General features: G+C 33.5%; 2 protein-coding genes and 1 non-coding gene across 6 annotated transcripts; all 3 read left to right on the forward strand.

The window, feature by feature from the left end:
• The first annotated feature begins 635 nt into the window (after nucleotides 1–635).
• On the forward strand, nucleotides 636–3,426 carry LOC139087436 (uncharacterized). Of its 3 annotated transcripts, none has more exons than XM_070636238.1 (3): nucleotides 636–742; nucleotides 1,815–2,246; nucleotides 2,995–3,426. In XM_070636238.1, exons 1-3 carry the CDS (start codon nucleotides 716–718, stop codon nucleotides 3,142–3,144), a joined length of 609 nt encoding a protein of 202 aa, XP_070492339.1. In that variant the 5' UTR covers nucleotides 636–715; the 3' UTR covers nucleotides 3,145–3,426. The 3 variants fall into 3 exon arrangements, with proteins under 3 accessions (XP_070492339.1, XP_070492337.1, XP_070492338.1); XM_070636236.1 differs by lacking the exon at nucleotides 636–742 and adding an exon at nucleotides 749–965; XM_070636237.1 differs by lacking the exon at nucleotides 636–742 and adding an exon at nucleotides 749–956.
• Nucleotides 3,427–6,063: 2,637 nt separating this feature from the next.
• On the forward strand, nucleotides 6,064–17,577 carry LOC139087485 (protein spaetzle 4-like). 2 transcript variants are annotated; one of them, XM_070636308.1, is made up of 4 exons: nucleotides 6,064–6,873; nucleotides 13,425–13,615; nucleotides 14,970–15,956; nucleotides 16,947–17,577. In XM_070636308.1, the coding sequence occupies exons 1-4, from the start codon at nucleotides 6,841–6,843 to the stop codon at nucleotides 17,395–17,397; spliced, it is 1,662 nt and encodes a 553-aa protein (XP_070492409.1). In that variant the 5' UTR covers nucleotides 6,064–6,840; the 3' UTR covers nucleotides 17,398–17,577. The 2 variants fall into 2 exon arrangements, with proteins under 2 accessions (XP_070492409.1, XP_070492410.1); XM_070636309.1 differs by lacking the exon at nucleotides 6,064–6,873 and adding an exon at nucleotides 9,416–10,791.
• On the forward strand, nucleotides 14,524–14,595 carry TRNAH-GUG (transfer RNA histidin (anticodon GUG)). Its single transcript has one exon. It is a non-coding gene; the product is annotated as a tRNA-His (tRNA).
• Nucleotides 17,578–26,644: the final 9,067 nt, after the last annotated feature.

The raw sequence follows: 26,644 nt of genomic DNA on the forward strand, positions 1-26,644 counted from the left end.
TACAGCTTGGACAACACTGCTGTATTCGTGAATTCCTAGCTAAACCTCCATACACTTGCAACCTACACATATAAATTTATTTAAAACAATTCTCAAAAATGCTTCCCTGCCACCCTCAATCTAACATCCACAATTCTTCACCTTACTCTCACCAATACACCCCCAAAAACTAGTCGAGTTAAAGAAAACAATTTCTTTATGTAAATTTTTCTAATTGCAAATGAAATAACGATAATACATAAAAGAATAAGAAGAAGAAATATGAAGTTTCCAACAGTTCACGATGTAAGGAATTTCCGGAACAGAATGAAAAAAAAAGAATCCAATAAAAGAAAAACTTAGTAAAAGTCGAGGAATGCGAAGAGGGGTAAATTAAACACAGGTGACAAAGTATGAATTAAATTGAAATTGAATGAGTCGACAATAACAAATAAAAGAAGTAAAATAAGAGAATATTTTAAGTGGAAAAATATCGTCAATAATATTTACTCAGTTTGAAAACAATGTATGAGAAATAGTTCAAGCTATTGCTGTTGTTGTTGTTGTCAGTAAGAAGGTAGGAAAAATAAATTACGTGTCACGTAATTTTCAAGTTATTTAAAGTTTTATCGCAACTAGATTGTGTGTTTCATTTTTTTTATATTCCTTGTTGTATGTTCTACACACATTTTCATTTAGTTTACTTAGTTAAATTGTCGTATTTAGTGTACAGTTTATGTTCATATACACCTCAGTCAGAAGCGTGAGTTGCTTCAATTGTTCATTAAAAACGATATAATATAGTAACAAAAAGTTTGAGTTATAAAGGGCGGATTTTGGATATAATACGAGGATATTACACAAGAACTATAAAAAAGGAAGGAGTTGGGTGTACGTACAGGAGGAGAATAAGAAAATTGCGGAAAATGAAAATTGAATTAATTGTATTTATCGTTATCAACGTTTTATCTAACGATGTATGCCAAGTTAGTGTTAGATATACAGAACTTTTTACGACTAATTTTTGTGAGAACACTGAGAGAAAATGTTAAGATTTGGATGTTGTGGATGCATCCTAATAAGTGAGGTTTAATATATTGTGAAAAAGTATAAGTGATGTGTTCAGATAAGCAGAGTAATTGGAAATCAGGAGCGTATTCAGAGGGGTTTTATGAATCAAATTCATCCCCCCAACCTCCTGCTAAGGTTTTAGATGAAAAAAATCTAAAAAATCCTTCTTTCTTTACATAACGATTTAAAACCATATAAAAACCTCCTCAATATAATGCTCCTGGTGGCATCTAAGTGAATTGATATACATTCAAAGAAGTTCAATGACTTGAAACAATGTCTGTTTTAACTATCTGTCATAATTTACTTAATCTATTTCTCTCAGTGTTCATCTTAATAATTTTCTCAATGAGATCCCGAGCGACACAACATAGGCTGAAAATTCCGAATAGTAATCATAAAGTTCAGAGTGAGAATTCACATTAGAGGAGCGACGAGCTAACAAATTTTGTGATTTTTGTCACTATTGTCATCTGTTGTCACTTGAAACTTAAATTATCTGCTCCGTGATATACAAATAATACAAATTCTACGTATCTTCCAAATGTCAATCAATCCCAGTGGACAAAAACAGTGAAAACTAGTTATCAACTAGATATTAACTAGCTTTTAACTTGTTAAAACGTAATTTTGTCCACTCAGGCAAGTTTAATCTTGTGTCGCTCGGGAATCACAAAAAATTTTTATATCTCTATTCTTTTCCTTCCTCAAACACATTTTCACGATACATGAGTAATTCATTTTCTCCCGTTCATCCATGTTAGGCAAGTAGCATTGCCAAAACGGCAAACATAAAGGAAACATTTAGACAGTTTATCAGCAAAACAAGAGTTCAGGTGTTGGAGAGTGTTAGTCAAATTAATGAAGTATTACGAAACCACAACAATGAAGCAGCTAAATATTTAATTCACGCTCGAGATAATGCCAAAAGTAATAATATGAACATAGTGAGTAAATTAAACGATGAAATTGATAGCACGATATGTACCGAGGATAAAGAAATTCACGAGATGGCAGAACAACCTTTCATTAGTCTGAAACAACTAGCATCTGTGGCAACAAAGGAATGCGTAATTAAACATTGGAATGATTATATTCAAGATGTTATAAAAGCATTTAAGGATGCTATAATTTATGTTCCGAGATGCTATGAAAAGCATAATGTTCTGGAAAATGCAATTGCAATTCACAAAAAGGTTTTTAATTATTTCATCAATTAGTAATTAGAGAGAATAAGGAGAAAAAAGAAATGGAAGAGATGAAAGATGAAGAAATCGAAGAAAAATTATTTTTTCTTATTTTCTCTAATTAGCATGCTGGCGCGTTTCTCGCATTTTTGATTGTGTTTTTTTGTGTGGAGGAAGTGAAAATTTATTTGGAATTATTGTGGGAGAATTGAATCTGGTTTACTGAAAGTTATTTTTGTGGGATTTGGAGGATTCTTTAGAATATTCAAGGCAACTAACACTGACAGGCAAAGAACATGCTCTCGAGACTTAGTCCTATTCAAACATGAGCAGTCGATCATGTACAAAGCAGTATTCTCAGCTTACTTTGCTTTTGAGATTAAATTACTTTCCGTGTAGCATTCTTGGAGTTATTTGTGTCTCAGACTGTGTAATTAGGCACTACATAGGGAAATAAAGTTTAATTGGTTTGACAACCTCCAGTAGCTCAGAGATAAGAGCCTTTGACTTGACTTGGACATAGGTTCGAATCTCTATCGGGCTATGTCTTGGAACCTTAGTAGTATATTTAAGATTTAGCTTCCTTAGTACATTAAGGTTTAAAACATTAGAGCGCTCTGATTGCTCAGCCAAATCCCTAATCGTTAACCAGTTCAAATTACTTGCAATTCATATCAAACCACAAAAAAATGCGAAGTCCGCGCTAAATCATCAGCTCCTCCAATTTTTATTCAAAATTCTACTTTTCTTATTTTAGGTCGAAGATGGTATTCCAATATCTGATGAATTGCTGATCTTTAAACTTTCAATAATATCAGCACAGTCAGAGATTAAAGATCAATTGAGGCGTGCACTTGAGATTGCTGATATCGAGCACTTATTCACCGTTCAAGTTGAAGATTGCTGATGATAATTTATAAGAAAAGTTTCTAATTGCTCCTCTATGGTCGGAATTTTTTGTTCCTTAAATTTATATTCTCCATAATTAATTTATGCCTTTTAGGCATAAAAAGTCTTCCTCACTGTTCACTTTAAAGAGCATTAAACCATTTCAATAAAAAAATTTTTTAAATACCATTGTGGCACGAGGAGATCATAAATCAAATCTAATTCCATTTTATGGTTTTAAAAATAAAAAGAAAAAAAAAGGAAATTTTTTGCAAAAAAATAAAACTTTTTTCCTCATCAACTCGAGTGAGTTTTTCTTCCTTTTTGGTTTCTTTCGGCATAAAAATAAGGATAGCAGGAGAGAGAAGGGTCACAAGAGGGAAATTAACGAGGCGCATTTTTGCTTAGTGCTGTCATGGTTCAAGAATGTGTTGATAGATGTAATTACTCTTGGATGGAAATAGTGGAGTAGAGTGATCTGTAGGGAAATGTGGCTGGAGTGGAAATATGTAGATGACTTAAGGCAGTGATGAGCAATCTGTGTGCCGCGGATACAAATGCAGTGAAAAATCTCAAGTGTAACGCAAATGATTTTCTGATCTTAGATGCGTGTAGCACAAAAAGTTGCGCACCACTGACTTGAGGTATTTATCTTTGTAGTTTTGATCAAGACAACCTTATCAAAAATTGTATAATCAATTTATTTTTGACAAATTAGGGATAAGACTTGCTAAAAAACTATTACTGACTTACTGTATGACAGCAATGCTCCACCTGATATCTCCATTACATGCTGGACTCTGTCACCTAGTTTGTACAAATTGTTGGAGAATTGCTTGACCGAAGTCTGTTTCGACGTGATACGAACGTGTCAAAAGTAAACCTTCTAAACTATTCCTGATATCGCTAAATACATCTCTGGCGACCAGAAATATGTAAGGCTTAATTACCGTTAAAGGATTCCGAGTATCAACCTATCCAAAACATCTTACTCTGAAGTAAAGACTCCTTGTCTACAAGAGCCCTACAACCCAGACTTAGGGATGGTAAGCTTACAATCGATTATTTCAAAATCAGACTTGTACGCATCTTAGGTAAAGACAAGACCCCACAATAGCCAAGTCAACTTATTTACTTCCAAGATGTTACCTATGAGCTACCTCTATCAACAGTTTCCCTTGACAATAGCCAATTCCAAGTTCTTTGTAAAACCCAGTCCAAAACCACCCAAAATAATCAAATTTAAATTTTAAAACAATTCCCTCCAATAAATCCGCTAAAGACAGAGGCAAAAGGAAATGGCAAAGTAAAAGGAAAATAATTTTTAAGGCTCTTCCTTTTATGCGATAAATCATTAATGTTTGCTGGACTGTGTGCAATAGATATTCCTCTCCTCGCTCGTACTTCTTTTTTCTCGCACCAAAAACAGAAGAAAGGAAGAAAAAAAGAAAATTTTACTATGTAATTAATTCCCAGTGTCATAAAACTGGAGAGGAAATTTATTGTAGGATTTTTTCAAATAAAACATAAAAGAAAAGTGTGCGGAATGAGGCAAAAAAGGGCGGAAAGAATAAAAAAAAAAGCGGCACTTGAAAATTAAATCCTTAATGAACATTAGACACGATAGAAGTCATAAAACTCTTCCTTACTTCCATCATCATACCATACAATTTAATCTTTACTAACACTTTGATATAATGCCTTTTTAGTACTGCAATGAACTGCACAATTCGCCTCCTCCTTTACAGCACCCAAAATAGAAAATGGGAAAAAAAAGTTTTTCTTCAATTTCTGCATAGTTGATAAGAGCATACGCCTTTCACATTACTATAGCTTTAAATTTATTCGCACCAGAAAATGAAGTAGAATGAGCTGATAGCATGTGTCAGATAATGGAAGTAGAAATGTATTTAAAAATTGCACAGAAATGAGGTCAGCGGATAGAACAAAGAACAAATGTGAATATAAAAAAGTTCTGGCTGGCATGCCTTTTGTTGTGCGAATGATTTGATCATTTTTTTGGAGGCTTTTATGGTAAAATCATGTACATGACTTGTTTATGATTTTTTTTTGTGTGTTGTTCTCCCTTTTTTATCTTTATGTAGGTATGTAGGTTGTGGAAAATATAAAAACAGAAAGTTGAGAACATTTTTGGAATTTTTGTGCTGTGCGCAATTTTAGGGAAAATAAATTGTAAACCGAATGGCTTTAGAACTAAATGAGAATCTACTGAAGACCAATGTGTCATTAACCAGTTCTTAATGATGCAAAATATTAAAAATTTGCCATAGTACTTTTAAGTCTTGCTATCAACACAGCAACGCAGCAGTGCCTTGAACGAATGAAGAGACAAATGACTCTGTCAAGAAACTGTGCAGCATAGAGTATTGGCTATTGGCAAAGAGCAGTTAACCGTTTCTTCAGAATTGCCAAATATTAGATGAATATTAGTTAACCATCCCCTAACAAATACATCAAACAAACTCAAGATCCAAAACTCACAAAAGCCTGTCACAAGTCGCCAAAATTTACTTTCCTTTTAAAAAATTTTGTTTCTGTTAATAAATAAACCATCTATCTAACATGATAAACATGCAAAAGCAGCCCTTAAAAAAGCAGCAGTGCTGTACTTGAACATAAACATAAAATTAAAGTCATTAACTGGAAATGCCAATTAGTGCACGATAATTAAATCCTTAGACAAATGACTTGAGTCAAGAAATTTTGAGCAGCATTTAAGTATTGGCGAATTGACAAAAGCATCTACCCCAAGACAGTTCTTTTATGATTATCACAAGAAGCCTTGAATGCCTTAAAGTGTTGATTAATTTTAAATTAATAACCAACATAATCCTAGTATCTTTAAAATCTTAATCGCCAAATATAATCCCCTGAATAATGAATATCAGTCCAACTTTTATCCCCTAAGCATAAAACATCAAACAAATTCAAGAACCAAAGCTCACAAAAGCCTGTCACAAGTCATTCTCAAAATTTATCTTTCCTTCAAAAAAAGGAGATAAAAAAATTTTGTTTCTGTTAATAAATAAACCATCTATCTAAGATGATAAACATGCCTAAAAGCAGCCCTTAAAAAAGCACAAACATCAAGATTGCTGTACTTTATTTACCATAAACATAAAATTAAAGTCATTAACTGGAAATGCCAATTAGTGCACGATAATTAAATCCTTAGTTTTTTTAGAAATTTTATTTCATTTTTGAGCAGAATTTTGAGCACAATTTTAAATGGCGAATTAAGCATCTACCCCAAGACAGTTCTTTTATGATTATCACAAGAAGCCTTAAATGCCTTAAAGTGTTGATTAATTTTAAATTAATAACCAACATAATTCTAGTATCTTTAAAATCTTAATCGCAGCAATCTACTGTAAATGGATTCACTTAATCCCCTGAATAATCCCCACCCCGAAAATATCTCTCATTCCATCTTTTATGCCTCACAGCATAAAACCTAAACCAACTATAAGTAAGAAGAAAATATAAAAGCATAGAAGCTCTATCATTTTGACATAGGGAATTAAGTTAATCCATTTCACGATCAAGGATAAGGAAAAAGTATACAATGGTTTGGAAGAAGAATTACGACTCGAAATTATTTTCTTCTTTCTTCAAGCATTCGCATGAGAATGGCAGGCAGGAAAAGGAGAAAATAAGAAAAGGAATTGAATGTGAACGTTAATGGAAAGTTTGTATGTGCGATAATTCTGATGGAGAAAAATTGTACGTAAGTTTTATTTCTTTTTACAACTCTTTCACGGACAATGAACGGATGATAAAAATAATAAAAAAGTAAGGAAAAAGGAGAAGGAACCTGCTCGTGATTTCTTCTTTGTTGTAAGACTGAATGGACTGAGTAATGTAGTAAGCTGAATTTTTTGGGTGAAATGGAACTTATGTCTTCATTTTGACAGTATTTATGGGTTGAATTGGTGATTTTTTGTATCGTAGGATTGTCTGGACACGAATACTGACAGTTATCTAAGCAGATTCAGTTAATTGATCTAAATTGACACGAACAGCACCGAACAAAATTCCAGAACTATTTCAAAGGAATTTAAATCGAATCCAGCAATAAACCAGGGTCTTGTCGGTCTGGAGCCGAATTTTTGATCGATTAACCAATTTGTGCTATTCTGGTAAGTGGCAACGACTCCTATATTGTATGAAAAATTACTTTAGTGTAACTTTGTCGCTATTAAGACACCTTGATCGTGAAGATGATTATACAGCAGCAATATTGACTGTAAAATCGTACCTACTTACTGATTTTCTTGGCTGGGATGAACGTGGGACCATTACCGCGCAGTGAGAACGTCTAAAACCGACTCTATTATTCGAGAACTTCTGCCAGTTCAGAATGTTCATACTAACAAGGCTACAGCACAATTTTGCAGTCAAAAGCCAAAAGAATCACTTAAAATCACATAAGAATCAGCTTAGAATTGTCTAAATGTCATTTCATATAGCTTAATAGCTATATTTGCGAGATAATACTAGTAAGGACTCTTAAAGCCGATGTGAATCAGTCCTAATCTTCAACTCCAAAATTCATTGAAACAGAGACTTCAGGAAACCCTTGATGCTACTCATGATTAACTTGTGATTGACAATTGATCTAAACAGCCTGGATAGGCAGAATAAGACATCTGCAACTGCTCAAATGAATAAAAATCAGCCATACACAAGTATTCCCAACTCATTCTACCTTACTTCCAAAATAACCCACAATTTCAATAAGAATCTCAACTCATTCTGGCACTAAAAATTCTTCTTTTTCCATTTCCTTCATCTTAATTTACGATATCTGATAGCATGTAATGTATAACTAAAGGATATTACCTATCCAAAGGTAAATTATCCTCATTCCCATACCCAAATAAAAAGTGATAGAAATATCACATCCAGATATACATAACACACATACACAGACATAGACAAAATAATAAAATTAAAGCCCATTTTTATATGCTCAATCACTTGAGTGTGAAATTAAGTTGTTGCTTATCAAATCGGCACGTGATTGTCGATTTATTTTTTTATTTCCTCTATGTAATTTTGAATGGATTTTGGATTATGTTCTTTTATCCACCCAGTACAGCAGGCTGTATATTTTTGGGACAACGCAAAAAAAGATGACATCTACGACAAGGGTTAATGCACAGAGACAGCACACAAATAAATAATGGTTGAGCGGTAAGAGGCAGCACACAAAAAAAATTATAGAGGCTTACAAATTTTTATTTTTATGCTCAACGAAGCCCTAAATAACATTTTACAGACTTTATCATTTTTCATACAAAAAATATTCTGTATGCAGGACAAAGTAAGTGGAACTTTAAATGATCATGATCAAAGGGGGCCTCAAATTGAGGCTTAGTTAGAAGGATAATATGTCTATCTAGTTCATATGGATAAATTATGTAAAAGGATAAGAAACAGTTTATGTAGAAAATTGGAGGTTAAAAAGGCCACATGAAGTCTTTTGAATATTAAGCAGAAGATTTTATTGTCGAGGATTCATTTTTTTGGAGATGAAAGTTGCTTTTGTGGATTTACAGACTGTCCCTTTAAGTTTAGATCTGCTTGAGTAGTTCAGGATGGATGTGAATAGAATTGGTTGATTTAGGAAATGTTTCTTCATGCAGAGGTTCTTATTGCTGTAAATTGAACTAATTTAGAGTCATTTGAGTGTCAATTCAGCCTGATACGGTCATATAAGCCTGAACTTCCCAGTCAAACTTTCTTAAATTCAGCAAAATTCAATAAAAATTTCCGAGAAATAATTTCTAAAATATTATGCAAATATTAAGACTTAACCTGACTCATCTTGCGAATATTAAAAAGGCCGTCGTTAATTTGCACACATTTGACAAATTGAAATTTGTTAATTAAATTATCTCGCTGCAAAATCAACACATATTGCTTATTAGCACATCCATTAAGCATATTTGATAATGATAACAATCGAGAGTTAAAATGCAATTTATTTTGATTAGTTATTTGCTTAGGGGCTGGTTACTTATTAGGAAATGCTACAAAATGACTGCCTGCATCTATAGACTGCCTCCATTTATAGACCTCAACCTCCCTATAACCTACATAACATCAAAGTATCAATTTATCTCAATGACCGTTCACTGATTATGTAATGCTCTTAGTTACATAATAATTGTTAAAGGAGGAGGAAGGCGGTGTAACCCCTTACTAATTCAAATAGTATGGCTGTGGGTATATCCTAAGTGTTGGCAGGACTTTGGGGGTACGGACTCCAAAATTCTAAAAATGCGCCTTTACTGTGAAGTCGCCTACAAAATAAGGTGGACCAACCTCCAATGAAGTCCGGACTCTAGTGGAGACGTCTTCACATTGGAGTCCTGCCAACTCTCTCCTAGAGTATCCTCAAGAAACTCAGCCTTCTCTACATCACTAACAACCTCAACATAACCTCACCAAAAATATTCTAAATACCCAAAGATCAATCACATCTACTGTCAAAAAATTAATAAAATCTACTATTTCAAATAATACACAGTTATATCAAGAACAGCACAGCACGTGGTATAAAACTCTTTCTTCCATGACCAAACTATATACAAAAATGACCAAATACGATCATGTTGAATAGTAAAAGTTTAGACCCCTTGTTGCTCATCATCATACTAATGAAGATGTTAAAAAAACTGTAAAGTTCCGTATTGTTGATTGATTTGTCATCAGCTGTTATGTAATATTGTTTGGAAATGATTTTTTGGCATAAGCATGTGACGCATGCTGTTATGAAATGGAATTTTGATGTGAATTTGCAAAGAAATTGATAAAAACTTAAAGGAACTGAGTGATCAGGTGAAAATGTGATTAAATTGCAGAAAATTGAGCTTCTGGCAAGAATATTGCAGCCACAAGAACCAGAATCAACAAATTCTTCAATCCAGCATTGAAATTCACAACAACAACAACAAACCGCCATGCAACGATCACTAACAACTGCCGCGATCTGTTGGCGTACTAAAGAAAGCAGTACTGACCTACATTCGTTCGTTAATTTTTGACCGACTTTTTTTTTTTCTTTCTTTTACTTCTTCAGTTTATTGCTTTTCTTCAGCGCATAGACATCTCTTTCTCCATTTCTCTTCGCGATCTTTACTTTAATTTAATTTAAAAAAAGAACATTTTATTTGCATTGATCGAGTCATGTGGAAACGAAAGAATCTCACAGTGCCAAAAAGTTAGAAAAGACGACAAAAGTCTAGAACCTTAAATAAGAGACGTGTTTATTAAAGTAATTGACAAATATGAAAGTGACAATATGTAAGATCCAATGAAACAAATAAACACATTGTTGTGGTTGTTATGTGTGGTGATTTAATATATATATTAACAGGAGAAAGTAGCGAAAAAGTCCATTTCACCTGCACAAAAAAATAAAAACAGCAGTAGACTTTAAAAGTTGAAACGAATTCACTCACACGCACTGGTTGTTTGGTGCTATGTGTTATATTTAAATAAATTAAGTATAGACGAGAATAAGTGAGAAATATTAAGTATATCTCGTACAATATCAAGTACAATAAAGGAATTAAATCGTCACTAAAAATTGCATGAAATTAGAAAATTAATGTGAAAAGAAAAAATGAAGTGTAAAGTAAGTCGATGTCTAATCAGATTCAATTTTTTTCTTCTTCTTTTGCTGCCTTTTTTTTGTGAAGTCTTACAGCTGATTGTTAACACAGACGCACGTAAAGAAGAAGAACATGGACGAGAGAAGAGAGAAACTTTAGTTTTTGTTTGTTAAATATTTAATAATTTTTTTTCGAATTTAATTCAAATGCCGAACACATAATAAATGTGCGAGACATATCTATGGAAGTGCCAAAAGGTCTTCTTTTCTCTTCCAAAAAAACTTTACATGTGAGAATTTCGCACAGAAAAAAAAAATCATTTTCATTTATATATGGAGAAATGATGTGGTAAAGTGAGAAGTAAAGAAGAAGTTGGAAGTGATTTAAACACATTTAAACCTGTTTCCAATTCCAGCTCTTTCTCTCAGCACGTTTGAGAAATGTTTCCAACAAAAATATAATATAATATAATAGTTTTAATACCCTCAGTTGAAGCGTCTTCAAGTGAAATTTTTTTCTTTTAATTTCAATAAATATAAAGAGCGAGTAAGTGAGGCAGTGCGGGTAATTAATGTAGATTCGAACGCATTTTTGGTGATAATTAAAATGATATAAAAATATTTTTATGTTATTTTTTCTGGATGTGTGAATTGATTTTAAAAATATTTAATGTACTTGAATAATAATGAAAGGTTGGACAGCAATAAGAGTTTGCAATTCATGAATTTGTTATGAAATTGCTGTTACTGGACCTTTTTCAGTGGCTATACACCTATTTGAATTGATAAATAAGTATGATTTATCATTAAGATTGCATGAATCATTCGTGATCAGCAACATGACTTGAATTAATTCTCACATCTCCTTAACACCCTTCCTTAAATTTAGAACTCGGCAGATTCGAGTGAACAAGCTAATTTCTAGTTTAAGAAACAAGTTTATTACTTTTAAAAACTGTTAATTACTACAGAAGTTGTTCTAATTCTTTAGCTGTTAAACTATACAAAGTAATGTAATCTATAGATCAGGATAAGCTGGTGAGAAACTTGAAATGAAAGATTGAAATCCACACTTACAAAAGCATTACAGTTTAAAGTGAGAATTGAACCCATTTTCATACAAATGAAGATGCTTGTTTAAAACTATTCGACCACAGACAATTGAATCTTAACAATATACTTTCGTCTAGTTTTAGGTCTTTATATTGTAATGGACTCTTGGATTCTAATTATCTATGTCTTTCGCTTAGCAACTTGGCAGCGAATTAATTGCCCATTTGATTGCCAAAGTCCAGTAGCCGCTTAATTTAATCATATTGTCAGACAATCATTTAACCAAGAATTGCCAGACTTGTGGAAAATATTGAAACAAGTGCCAATCGAGATAGATAAGTCACGGTTCTGAAATTCGAACCTTTTTTAATTTTGACCGCTCCTGAACAGATGTACTTAAAACTTATTTCTAGGATTTTGTCTTGAATATTCAAAGTCCAAGTAAATTTTTCAATACCTAGATTCAGAACATTTTAATTCCGGAATAGAATACGTCCGAAAATTCCCCTGATCATACCTCTGCTACCGTATAAAAAGCTCAATACTATCTATAGGTTCCGCTCTGCTCTCATACATCAACTAATAACAAACGTAACTTAACATTGACATATTTTTGGAATTTACTTTCTTTGGAGTGCTAGAAAAAACATTTAAAATTGAAAACAGCTCAATATGTCAATGCGTAATAATATTGCAAATATCACAAAATTACAGTTAGAAATCATTTAGTTTTGTTGCCAATTTTAGTTTAGTTTCATGCCGGCTTTTTTTGTTTCAAGTTAAAACTGAGTTTTATTGGTTAAGGGGGATAAGGGGATGTAATGCTAAAGTATTCTAAAGTTATAATGATGCAAATTGTCGTCCATAGAAAAGTCGATTCATATTAAATTTAAGTCAACTTCGAACTCTGCTCAGAATTAAGCATAGAACTAAATAATCTATTAGATCTTATGTACTCGAATTTCAAATGAAAGAGGTTAACAAATTGAACATTTAAAGATATAGTAAGAGCTAGAATGTACAATTTACAATATAATAATAAAATTAGGGTTCGGTCAAGAAACGCAAGCCTGCATTTTCGGCAATTAAGATGAGCAGACCTACAGTTTTCAGCTAAATCCTATGGTTCCTCCAAGTCTGCAAGCCTGCATATTTTGTCTACAGACCTGCAGTTTTGGACGAATCCAAAATATTCTCCATAACTTCTTGCATTCAGTCTATCAATAAATCCAACCCGCCTCATTTCTTCGAAAATAATGCTCGATTTTAAAACAATTTTCAGTTCTCGCGCGCTCTTATTGCATTAATTCAGCGTAGACACACAAAAATAAATTAAATTTCGTTCAATAGGTTATACTGTTATACGAAAAAGCATAAAGCAAAAGAAGTTTAAGTTTTTTGTTCGTATTTCATTCTGCACTTCATCATGTTAAATACCGCCGTCATTCATGATTAAGTTAAACAGAATGAAAAAACCTTCACCGAGGTCATTTCATTAATTTCTCTTTTTTTTATTTTTTTTGCTTCCATTTCTCCTTTCTTTTTCATTTAATCATCTCGACTTTGTCTGTTTAATCATCACAATTCTTCCCATTCATCTGTAGTCTATAGCATGTCTAATTATCTTACTAAATATTGCTGTCGTAATCGTTCTTGCATCATCTGCTTATGACAGCATAGAATGTGATCCACATTCAAATCGTGCTAGAACGGGTCGAGCACGATTAATTGAATCCATTCCATGTGATTTGAGTAAGCAGAGTTTTTGTAATTTACCAGGGGAGTCATATCCGTGGTGAGTATGAGGAACTTTTGTATTATCTTTATCTAGTGTGAAGTCATTGGAATACTAATGCTCTTAAATTGCTCCAAGCTGATGTCATTGTTTTGATCGATGGAATCAACTCCTGAAATCAAGAATCGCTGGGGATGCTTCGTTGTAAATTGGCCAAACCGTTTAGAGACTTTTGAGCTACTTAAGTCAACATCTAGTTGTTGTTTCTGTTAAATTTATGAGATGCTAACTGCTTTGGTAATTCTGGGTAATTCGAAGATGATCTAAATAAAGAAAAATATCAGTCATGATTTTAGCCGAACCATTAAATTCAAGACAACACAAAAATATTCATGCTGTACTTCTTGGAAGTCTCAATATTTCCGTCTATGATGTCCAAAGTCCATTGACCGTTGCTCACACAGCAGTGCTTTAAATTTTTTCATTCTGTCAATAAAAAGAAACATCAAAACTTTCACTTTTAGATGCTCAAACATAAATGCATAATATTTTTTTCTTGGATAGTTCCAGTTATGTATATTTTTATTATGATCTACAGTTCATCAAAGTCAATGAACTAGCTATTTCCAATTGAACTTTAACATTTTATGCAGATATTCAAATGCATGATGAATTTTTTCCAATTGTTGAGGATCCTCACTAGCTTTCTAGAATGAGAAATTAAGTTCTAAGAATTTATAACGGTTTTTTAAATTTTGAAATTTATATTTTATTTAAATTCAGAATAAAATTCAATTTCCAATATTTTAACTAGTCTTCTCACAAATCTCAACAATTTAACATACCCAAACTATCCAAGAAAGACATGAGAAAGCAATATCGAAAGAAAAAGCTTTTACCAAGCCATGAAGAAATGGTTTAAATAGTAATTATTGCAAAAGTTAAAACAACTCAAAAAGTGAGCAATGGCCGTGATCGTCTAGTGGTTAGGACCCTACGTTGTGGCCGTAGTAACCCAGGTTCGAATCCTGGTCACGGCAACTTTTCTTTTTGTTCAATTTTTGAATATTTTCCAGTTTTGCTGACTTTTTGCAGCAATCGAAACTCGGAAATGCATAAAAATTAATGGCAAACTTTCTTCCATAATTCTCAGAAAAAGAAGCCTGATCACAGCAATAAAATTTCAATTACATTTATCGCCTATTTTCCATGCCATAAATTATTAAATCTTATTAACAACATCCCAATAAAATACAGCAATTCAATCTAGAGCTGAATATTTATAGAGCAATTAGAACTGGATCTATTCCTTCCAATGATCGTCCAACTGCACCTTTCGTGCAACACCCACACATGACTATAAAATGTACAGCTTTCTTTCTAATCATTACATTTCTTTGGTCAATTTCGACAGGAATGCAGTTAAGAAATTTGTTTACGACAATCAAGGTCTAGTTCGTCGTATGTACGGCGATGTTCGACACATATTTGTTATGCAATCGGAACTAGAAAACGAAATTGATTTTGACGATATAAAGCTTACAGCTGATAAATATTCAAAAGCATTTAATACGCATAATAAGCCTAGACATCGTGAGATGAAAGCTAGAAAAGTGACAACGACAACGAAAAATGTTGAGAGAAAAAATTATCGTAGCGGTGATACGAGTGAGCCACATTTTAGACCGGCTCAAAGACCTGCCGCAACAAATACAAAACAACGTACAAAACCACCAAAAGTCACCGTAAATGATCAAAGTGAAAAGACATCATTGATTGATAATTTAATTCAAACGAATGTCGAGTCACTGACAAATACAAAGTTAAATGAGAAATCAACGTCACAAACGACAACAAAATTGACATCAATAACGTCGTCATCAACGACGCCTAGTAGTAGTACAAGTGAAATTATGAATGACGACGACAGTAACAGAATAGTTGATAATCATGAGCAAACATATGATGACGATGAAAGTGATCGTGAGAAAAATGAAACAGTCGATATGGCAGTCATTGATCTTTTCAGCAATATTAGTTCAGCGCTATCTGCTTCATCGACATCAACAGTAAGTACGACTGAGAAAGTAACAACGGAAACAACAACAACATCATCATCAACGACAAGCTCAACAACAATGTCCAGCAATTCAAGTGAAAAGCCGTCAATAATGACTAAAAATAAAGTCACAACAGAACAGACAGAGGATCTAGAGGAAGCAGTTGAAGACATTTTATCAGAACTTGTTAATGACTCATCATCATCAGCCTCATCTACTTCTACTGCTGTTGTTGATAAGATTGATGATAAGGGACAAACATCTAAAGATCCTTCATTAACAACAACTAAGGAGGCACAATTATATCAGGATGCCATCCCCACAGCAAACCGTCGTGGAGTGTAAGTTGAAATGGAAGAAGAAGAGGAATTAATTATTTTGTATCTTAAATGTCGGTGATAGGCACAGGTTTAAAAAAGAGGGAAATAAGAAGAACTAAATTAATTTAGAAATGAAATCGTTTGCCTTTTTTTGGGGCACTGAGAGGAATTTTATGGTGGAAGTGCTGTATATTTTGAAGTAAAGTAGGGAAAGGAGGTGAGGGAGTAAGGCAGAGTAATTCATGTTCTGAGTAGCATTATCTAGTTGCTTAGAGTTGCCGCTTGACGGTAATATGTGAAGATCTCTTGACGGCAAGTCGTGAGGATGGCTTGACGGCAAGTCGTGAGAATTATTTGACGGCAAATAGTGAGAATGTCTTGACGGCAAGACATGAGCATGGCTTGACGGCAAGACATAAGAATGGCTTGACTTCAAGACATAAGAATGGCTTGACTTCAAGACATGAGGATGGCTTGACGGCAAGACATGAAGATGGCTTGACGGCAAGACATGAGGATGGCTTGACGGCAAGACATGAGGATAGCTTGACGGCAAGACATGAGGATGGCTTGACGGCAAGTCTTGAGAATGCCTTCATAGCAGTTTTCGCTCCAATTTTGTTGCGACAAATGTAATTCGTCATATTGTGCTGTTCTGATATGTATTTGCCTTCTAACTGATACAGCACCAACCTTCCCGATCAGCACGCGTTGTCATGGCATTCAAAATGCTGCCACATGACACCTAATTGGCAATTTTATGGCAGTAGTCATGAAAATTGCTGACAACATGTTAACTGCCATAAAATTGCCACTTGGACGTCATATAACAATCAATTGACTACTGCAATGACTACAATTGACTACTGAACAAAAGCTTGTCCTCTCAGTGTACTTCCATCCACTTAAAAGCATCTTCAAACAGATACAAAATAATCCCTTCCAGCCATTTTCCTCCTTTTAATTTTTTTACTCTTAATTCTAATTTTCTAATTTAATTTTAATGAACAGAAATGCTTGTCCGGTCAAAGAGGAAGTAGTCGCACCATTTTGGGGTAATAATACTCGAGGTGAAATTCTTGCATTACTCAACGTCTATCCATTCGAGCAGTATATAAATTGGGAAAAGTGTACAAATGAAAATGAGCAAATGTATTGTCGTAAAGGATGTCGCTGTGAGCAACAATATCGTTTGCATCGTTTACTTGCATATAATCCACTTGATGCATGTCGTGGTATCTTTTCTGATTGGTTTCGATTTCCATCATGCTGCATATGCAAATGCTATGACATACCATTCGACTATCGTGTGACATCGAGAAGTCCTCGGGGTTCGGATCGTGTATTAGATGCCATTAGTGATAATGAGGATGTTGAGAATGATGACGATGACAATTTTGAAAATGACGATGCAGATAGTGATGGAAATTACTATTTTGATAATGACTATGAGAACGAGTAGTTGCGGTTTTACACAACAAAAAATATAGTTGAAATTAATTTATTTTGTTATTAAAAGTTCTTTTTTTAATGATAGCATAAAAAAATAAATTTAAAAACTAGTCAAAATGATAATTTTTATGAAAAAAAATTAAATACACAAAAAGACATCGAATTTGTTCAGCTGCTAGGAAATGTAACTTATAGACAGAAATTTAATAAATTATATGGACAATTTTTATATTAAATTTTGAATGTTTTAATTTTGATCATGTTGTTATTCTTGATCAGAGTTGATCCTGGTATGGGAAGCTGATTTAGGGTAAGTATGTAGATTTATGGTAGGGTTATGTTCTGTTGAGACCAGAGCTTGAAGTCGATTTTTGTATGGAGTTGAATCAACTCAAGTCTACATTTCCATACAAAGTTCGAGTCGACTTCTTCTAATCTAGAGTCAAATCTAGGGTTCGGTCAAGAATCTCAGGCCTATATTTCCTGCAGTTAAGATGCAAAAGCCTGCAGCATTCGGCCCTACTTTATAGTTCGTCCAAGACTGAAGGCTTGCATTTATTGTCAGCAGGTTTTCAGTAGGTTTTGAACGCCGGGTTTTACCGTCTGTCAGTCCACTTTCCTGCAGGTTGCCACCTTCCACAGCTGGCCCCTTCTGCAGGTTGCCATCTTCCGTCATTAGTCCTTCCTGCAGACGGTCACCTTCCGCTCTTTGCCCTTTCTGCAATTGGCCGTCTTCTGCCTGTGGCACCTTTATTACTGAATGAGACGTAATTTGATAGTTTACATCGTTATTAAGAACAATCCTTAGTCAAACTCCAGATTTCCTTATAAAAACCCCCAAAAATCCACTTAACACAACTACCACCACCCAACACAGATGTAGACACAACTGCTCATGAATGAATATTGGGGAAATGACTTTATTGAATTATCCAATTTTAAATGGAAACAGACAGTAAAATAAAAGGAAAAGACAAATATACCTCGAAGCAGTGAATAAAATTGATGGAAAATAAACAGAACAAGAAGATTGAAAATGTGCATTAAAAGATTGGATAATCAAGATTTGACCAGATATATACATAGAAATAAATGTATAACATTGTAGAACCATCAAAAGATGAATGAGTCATGTGTGTGATTTTAGAATGAAGCAGGTATGTTGTGGATTGAGGGGAATTTTTGATTTTTAAAAGGAAGTTTAAAGCGCATTTTTGGAGATTTTTATGGGGTTATTTGCTGGCAATTAAGGGTGAGTCTTAGTGGTTCGGTAGCGGAATAATTACGATGATCGGGACATAATTGCACACTGACCCAGTAAACATGGGTTCGCGACTCGGTATGGAAAGTTTTTTACTAGTCATTTTTCGAATCATATGCACAGGAAACCCCCGGTTGATAGCCTGGCTTTGGATCTGATTTTGACTATCCTCTTGGTATGTTTCGGTAGCTAAATTGCCTTGAGTAAAAGCATTTAAATGATCAAATGGCATAAGGTGTTATGATTTGATTGACATTAGCTTTAGGAATCGATCATGTTGATAACTTTAGAGCGGTCGAGCTTCACAGATGGAAAATACTCCTCTAGGACACCATTTATTACAATTTTGAAGATATACAGCCGATATGCCGCATAAAATTCCAAAAGTGAAAACTCATACCCTAGACACCAAAAAATCACTTACTACACCACTAAGACGATCCAGTCAATCAAAAATTCACAATAATTCTCAACAAAACAGACAAAACATGAACATCCAACCCACTTCATTCCCAATACACATCCACCCAAGAAAAGGCAATCAAACTCATTGAAAATATAATAAGATTTTGTTTTTTTGCCGGAAGCATTTGCTAGGTCAATGATTTTATTTATTTCTGTTACCTTTTTTTTGTGCTCCTCATAGTCAAAACATTTCCCTTTTCTCATTCTGCCATTTATATGCTCGAATAAGAATCAGATGATGATGAAGATAGATTTGTTGCCGGGTTATGGCATCATTTACGGATAAAAAAGATAGAAGATTGTTACAATGGAAAATGTTAAATGCGATTTCAAATTGGAGAAATGAAAGAATTTTGAAGTGTATCATCGCACTTTATTCATTTGATTATTCATAAGATTGAAGTGATAAATGGGAGATAATGGTTGGAAGTTGAGGATGATTTTTGGGGTATGTGTCGGTGGCGCTTTTGAATTTGTAAGCCTTGAGAGAGGTTTTAAGATCTTCAAACCTTTTTTCTGTGGATGATTTGTTCTGGTTTTGTTCCTTCCTAAGCTTCACATAGAATGGAGCCAGCTCCACCACAGAGCTTTTAGTGCTTAATTAATGCTCTTTTATTTATTCTCATGGCCATGGAGGCGGCTTCCAATCCAATTGCTGTAAATAACAAATTCTAACAGGCAAAGAGATCGCTTCTAGATACCATAAGGATATTTGTGCACTAAGAAATCATGCTCTTTGCCACAGCTTCAGCAGAAACTTTGAAACCTTGCAGTGGAGCCTTCATCATTCGCTTCATTCATGTCGCTAAGGCTTGGAGCAAGAGTAAACCACTTTCTCACTTATTTCGTTGCCAATACAGGTCAATTGTGATTCATGTCCTTCCTCAGATGACGCCTGAAGTGGGCTCTATCGCAGTCTTCCGTTTGCCGAATTGCCAATACTAAGTGCAATATTGTCTATTGGTCAGTGGCGTAGCCAGTAAATTTTGGATTTTGGAGTATTTATGATTTCTCGATGTCGTAACCGAGACCGGGAAATCCCAGGAAAGTTACATCAAGTTACATCCCGGTCGCGTCCTGATCCCAATTTTCCGGTATCGTATTTCAAAATTTTAGGAACTTTTCCTTAAGAAACCCTAGCAAATTGGGTGGTTTACCATCCAAGTAAATGATTAAGATTTTAGCTATACTCAAAACACCAGTAAAGTACCAACAATCCCTTAAAATACCAGCTAACTTCTCATTTGATTTCGTCATCATGATTATAAAAAGGTATCTGCAACTATTTACCTATCCCCATACCATTCTCATCCAATTTTTTTACATAATTTTTCTATTTCCTTTTAAAATAGCGGTATTTGACATTTTTCCATCTCTTTTATACTTTTTAATTTACAGACATTCTACATTATCCTGTGAGAACAAAAAAGGAAGAGAGGAGAAAAAAAATAATAAAATAAAAATTTATTACAGCAAAAATTTTCCTCATTGTCGACAATGATGATGCCATTGCGACTATAAACAGATGAAAAAGAAAAGAAAACAATATCAAAATGCTATGTGAGATTCCTCTCGCTGTGTGTTCCTTTCTATCTTCATTTTTTTTATTGCTTCACAATGACACAAGGAAGAATTGAAGGCAAAGGTAGAAGAAAAAAAGTTTAATTATTTTGTCATTCAAGACAATGTGAATGGAAAAGAAATGAATGAAATTTCATTGCAAAATTAAATTTTACTTTTCTTTTAGCATGCTAAAAGGGAAGCAGGAAAATGCTGACAAAAAAAAAAGTTGAATTGAATCGTTTAGAAATAAAAATTGTGAATTGAATTGTTCATTTTCGTTTCATTTGAACCAATAAGTCGTCCTTTTTGCCTGCTTTTGTGTTGTTTTAGCGTGATTTTTATGGAATATGAAGCTTTGTAAGGTCTTTGACTGCTAGTTTAACTTTAACTTGCTTTACTGACTTCAAAAGTAGCTCAGATCGATTTTGATTCATGGTTTTCGTTAGATTGCACTTGAAGCTGGCTTTACCGCAATTACCAATATCAAGTGCAAAATTTTCTCTACCAACAGCCTGTAACTTAGTTTACCTTAACTTACTTCCAAATTCACCATGAAGAGGTATAATCAATGAATTCGTGCATCAGGATGAGAACGAGAGTCATGCGAGAACGTCTAAATTTCGTAACTCTTAAGACAACAGAAGTGAGCAGAGAATGGTCAGAAACCATTTCCTCTTTTTGAATAATCTAGCTAGTCCCTAGAGATGAGTTACAATTGTTACAAAGCGTTTTTAGTTCGATTCTCTTTAAAAGCATTTTGATAGGAGGGGTTGAAAATAGCTATTTATAGATTTACGAAATTTACGGATATTCCCAATCCAAACTTCTTCAATGTGTCCTTGAAATTTAAAGACCCCTAAATCCACCAAAAACACGCTAACTCCATCAAACACCAAAACCACCCCAAACTTATTTCAATTTCGCATCGAATTCGTGACTAAGGATTTATATTTACTTTATTTTTACACAGTCATTGCAACATTGCAAAGTTATTTTCATTCCTTCACTTATTCTTCTCCTTCTTTCTTTTTCGCCTCTTTTGTGTGTATATATAAGAAAAAGGCAAAGTTAATAAAATGTCATTTTCTTACTTCAACAACTTTATTTGTGCATTTTTCTTCCGTTTTCCTTCGAGAATCATTGACTTGAAGACGTTTTTGAATTGAAATTAAATATTAAAGTAGTTATGAGAATGATTAAAATGTCTGTGCTGCATAAGAGTTGATGAGATGGTGTTGCTACATATGATATGAAATTTACAAATCCACATGAGTTGGGATGAAACTTCAAAATAAATTCTCATATCTGATCTAAAAATTGAGATCCAAAATTGCATTTTGTAGAAAATTGCAATTTCTAAATGTTTGGAAATTGTTCCCAAAAATCAGGGGTAAAATATTCAACAAAATGAATAATCCTTGTAAAAAAATGAAGACCAAACTCTTTAATACACTTTCTATACGTGGATCAAACCACATAGTTGGATCAGAAACTCTCCAGTGACGACATTATTAAGGTTTATAAAAGAAGACTGTGAACTGTAAAGGTCACCGTTGCAATTACTAATTACGGAAGTATTCAACCATTCTAGTGTCGATCCACTAAGAGCACAAGACAGGTTGTCTTGACTGCAGCTATTGCAACATTATAACGAGATCGATTTCATATGTCTCCACTTAAATACAATGTCAAGATCGATACATTCTTGGGATAACTTGAACTTGATCCAATTTTGAGAACTCTTACAAAACAGTCATGGTTGTCTATATTTTAGCTATAAATCCTGATTTGCTGTATAAAATGCTTGTTTGCTTTGTGAAAATTCTAAGAAAATCTTTAAAATAAGCTCTTAAAGCTATTGCTGATAAATCTCATCAAATTCTATTTTTAACTCAACCTCCATTCATCATCAACGAAGCAAAAAAATAAAAAATTCAACAACAATTCCTTAACAAACTTCAAATAAACAAATTTTCCATCTCAAATGTCATTCAGTCTCTAAAATGCATAAAAAGAATTAATTTCTTCATTTTTGTTCTCAAATTCAAACAAACATTTTCATTATAATGAGAATTTTTAATTAAGACTTTAAGGTAAATTTTCCATCCATCCTACGTCTTCCTCCCTATCTCGCTCAACAAAGTGTTCATTAAAGAAAAATTCATTAAAATGAATTGTTACAGACAAAAAATAAGAAAAATAAAAGATTTAAAGAAAATAAATGTCTATTTTCATGTAATTTTCTTCATAAAATAAAGGTTTGTAAACAAGATGATTTTTGTTGATTTTAATTGAGAATGGATTTTTGAAAATACGAATATTTAAAATTATTTTAAAATGTAAAGTCAAATTAAATATTTTTCTACTGGGGTTGAATCTGTTTGAAAAAACAATGATTTCATGTAATTTTGAAATTGTTTTTATCATTTTATGTTTTATGCAATAAGGATAAAGTCAAATAAATCACAATAAGCTTTGAAAAGTGCATTAATTAACAAAATTTAATGAAATTATGTATTAAGTAAAAAATGTTCAAGTTGCATTTAATGACAAAATCTCGACAAAATTCGTTTCGCATCAAAAGTGCATTCAGTAAGAAAAAAAGCGCTTCAAAAGTGCGTTCAGTAAGTAAAACGTTCGCTTCAAAAGTGCGTTCAGTAACAAAAAGTTCGCTTCAAAATTGCGTTCAGTAAGAAAAAAATCGCTTCAAAAGTGCGTTCAGTAAGTAAAACGTTCGCTTCAAAATTGCGTTCAGTAACAGAAAGTTCGCTTCAAAAGTGCGTTCAATAAGAAAAAGTTTGCTTCAAAATTGCGTTCAGTAAGAAAAAGTTTGCTTCAAAAGTGCGTTCAGTAAAAAAAGTTCGCTTCAAAAGTGCATTCAGTAAAAAAAAAGTTTCGCTTCAAAAGTGCGTTCAGTAACAAAAAGTTTGCTTCAAAAGTTCGTTCAGTAAGAAAAATTTCGCTTCAAAAGTGCGTTCAGTAAAAAAAAGTTTGCTTCAAAAGTGCGTTCAGTAAGGAAAAACTTCGCATCAAAAGTGCGTTCAGTAAGAAAAAGTTAGCTTCCAAAGTGTATTCAGTAAAAAAAAGTTCGCTTCAAAGTGCATTCAGTAAGTGCATTAGCAATTTTCAATTAGTTATACCAGAGAATTCTCAACTTCCTTACATCCTCAGACACAAAAAAAGAACAGCAGTCTCCACTTAATTTCTCAAAATCATCTCACTACCTGTGAATATTTTTTAAAACTCTCATTAAACATCACTTGAAGGTGCATCAAGTGCTCAGTTATTCCCTTTTTTTATTATTGCATTAAATTCTCTCTGTCTGTACAGAGAGCTTCTTCTTTCTGTTCCTTAATTTCACGGCATAACAACTTCAATAAACTCGCAATTTTCATTGCAAACACTTTTTCTCGTACTCCAGTCGCATCCTTACAACAGGGCTCATGCCAATGGGAGTTATAAAGAACACAAGAGGTAGTAGAAAACAGCAGTTTATATGAGCTTACTCTCGAAAATGAAAAGGAAGTGGAATCTCATAAAAATAAAAAAAAAATTGTGCAAATAAAAAAGCTCATTGCGAGATGTAGGCACAGGGAGGAAGTTAAAGGAAGGTAAAATAGACATATAAAGAAAGAATGATGATGGCTGGAAGGAAGTTGTGTAGGTTGCAATGAGATGAACACAAAAAAAAAGTGTAAAAAACTTTTATCCTTCATCTTATCGTTGTTGCTTCATCAGCACTATAAGTTTTATCTTGCATACAGAACATACGTACTGTTCATATTTATGCTTTGAGCATGCAAAGTGGAAAAAAAAATAAAATAAAAAAATTTAATTACTTTTAAAAGAAAACTAATTTGGGTAAAGGAGCTGAAGGATGGGAAGTGTTGAGACAACAGTAGTGAGGAGTTGAAGGGAGGAACAAAAAATTGTGCAAGCTAAGGAAATTTTATTAATTTTTTACTTTTTTTGTTCCATCACACAAAAAAAAATTAAGCAGATAAGTTAATGAGTTACTTGAGTGTTATTAGGATGAGAGGAACGCATGGAGTGTCTTTGAGTATTCTCATATGAGAGTCTGCATCAATTGTCATGTAAATCTGTAGGGACTTCAAAGGAATTGTTAGTAAATTGCGTTCATTGAAGATCTATCGTCTGATTTATGCTGAGTACCTATATAATTAAATTCTTGAAATGAGAATAATGCAGTTCCAGATCTTGTCTAATATCTGTAACTAAGAGGAGTGTATCCAGGGTGTTTTTTGGGATCAAGCACTAAATTCTTCAATTTGGAAAGGTTTTTCGTGAGTTTTTCAAACAAAAATCCATAAAGATCCCCAAAAAGCGTCATTACTAGCTTCTAATCTACACATTTAGGATTCTTTCTATAGTTTTGCGTAGTCCAAGCCAGTCAATTAATCCAAAATCCAGCCTCAGATCGATTTGACTCTAACATGGTATCTGATTTGGTTTAAATTCGATTCAGGAACTTTATATGCCTTAGTCACGCCTGATTTAAGCCAAATTCAGTCCTGGTCGTTAGAATAAAGTCGGTCTGGGACTAGATTTTTAACCGATCATCCAATTTGTGCTGATTGATGAAACCCAAAGTGAAAATTCCATTAATTTTCCCACATTATTCTCAAATATTAAGCACAACACAATTTGCTTACAATGCAAATAAATGATGAAAAAGTTTACAGCATGTTCATCTCATATCACGTCTCACAAAAAAAAAGGAATTTCTGCAACTTCATTATTTGCACGGAACTCATGCATACACACAAATTAAAGTAAGAATAAAGGAAAAATATCAATAAAGGAACCGGCAATAAGAAGTAACTGTATTTGGGGCACGACATTAAATTACCGAAAACAAAACAGAATTTTCATGTCTCAGCCAATTTTGTGTGAGTCTTTTTTTTTTTCGCGGTACCTCCTTCCTTTCCGTCTCTCAATTACGTGGGTGCTGTAAATAAACTTCATGCAAATATTCACCAGCATAAAAATTGCAAATTTACAATTCATTTGCATATTTTCTCGCTGCTGTTTTCTTTCTTTTATCTATACAGTATTTTTTTTGTTTCAATATGCATGATGATGATGATGGAGATGGGAAATGAAATGCTTTCTTCTGGTGTGTTTGGGAGGGAATTTCATGGTTCATGGCAGTTAAACTTTTGGGGTAACAAATTATTTTTCTGGTATTATTGTTTAAAACAGGAGCTGGAAGATGTCATTTTTGGTAGTTTTTGGGGCCATCTGGTGCTTGAAGAGTCTGGTTCTAGTTTCTGTATGCTGTACATATCCTTAAGCTAGAGCAGTAGTTGGCTACGTTTAATTTTTCAGGGCACATTTTGGTGGTAAGCTCCGACCACAACCGCAGACGGAATTCACATTAGTAAGGCACGACAGGTTGCTCACCAATGGGCTAGTCACTAGTTATACTTACTGGAACCATGTTATGAATTAGTGCGCGGCAAAACGGTTACCCACCAATGAGCTTTTCACTAGTTATACTTACTGGAACCATGCTCAAACTTGGAGCCTAGGTTGCTACAAAGTAACTTCTGTCTGACTCTATTGCTGGCCAAATCACAAAATTTGAACAAATTCTCAGTTTTAACATCTAATTGGCATTCATTCATTACCGTCCTACGCCATGTTGCTATTTATAGGGGTATTTAAATACAATTTTCAAATAATTGGATTTCCCATAGTTTTCACATCCTTACTCTGAACTTAGTCGACATTACCGGAAGAATCCAATTGAAGCATGATATTTGGATACGTTGTTTGTCCTTTAAGCTGTCCATTTAACAATAAAGCTCATTTAAAGCATTCTGCACAAATATATATCGCGTCGACATAAAACAATTCATGTAAATTAGATTTTTCATTATCATTCACAATTTTTTTTATTGTACTTTACAATCATTTCATTCACAAGTTCCACTCATTGCTCTCT

The sequence above is a fragment of the Chironomus tepperi genome, unplaced genomic scaffold (assembly GCF_022539635.2).
Source record: "Chironomus tepperi strain 1889 unplaced genomic scaffold, CSIRO-AGI_Ctep_v1 contig_123, whole genome shotgun sequence".
Lineage (NCBI taxonomy): Eukaryota > Metazoa > Arthropoda > Insecta > Diptera > Chironomidae > Chironomus > Chironomus tepperi.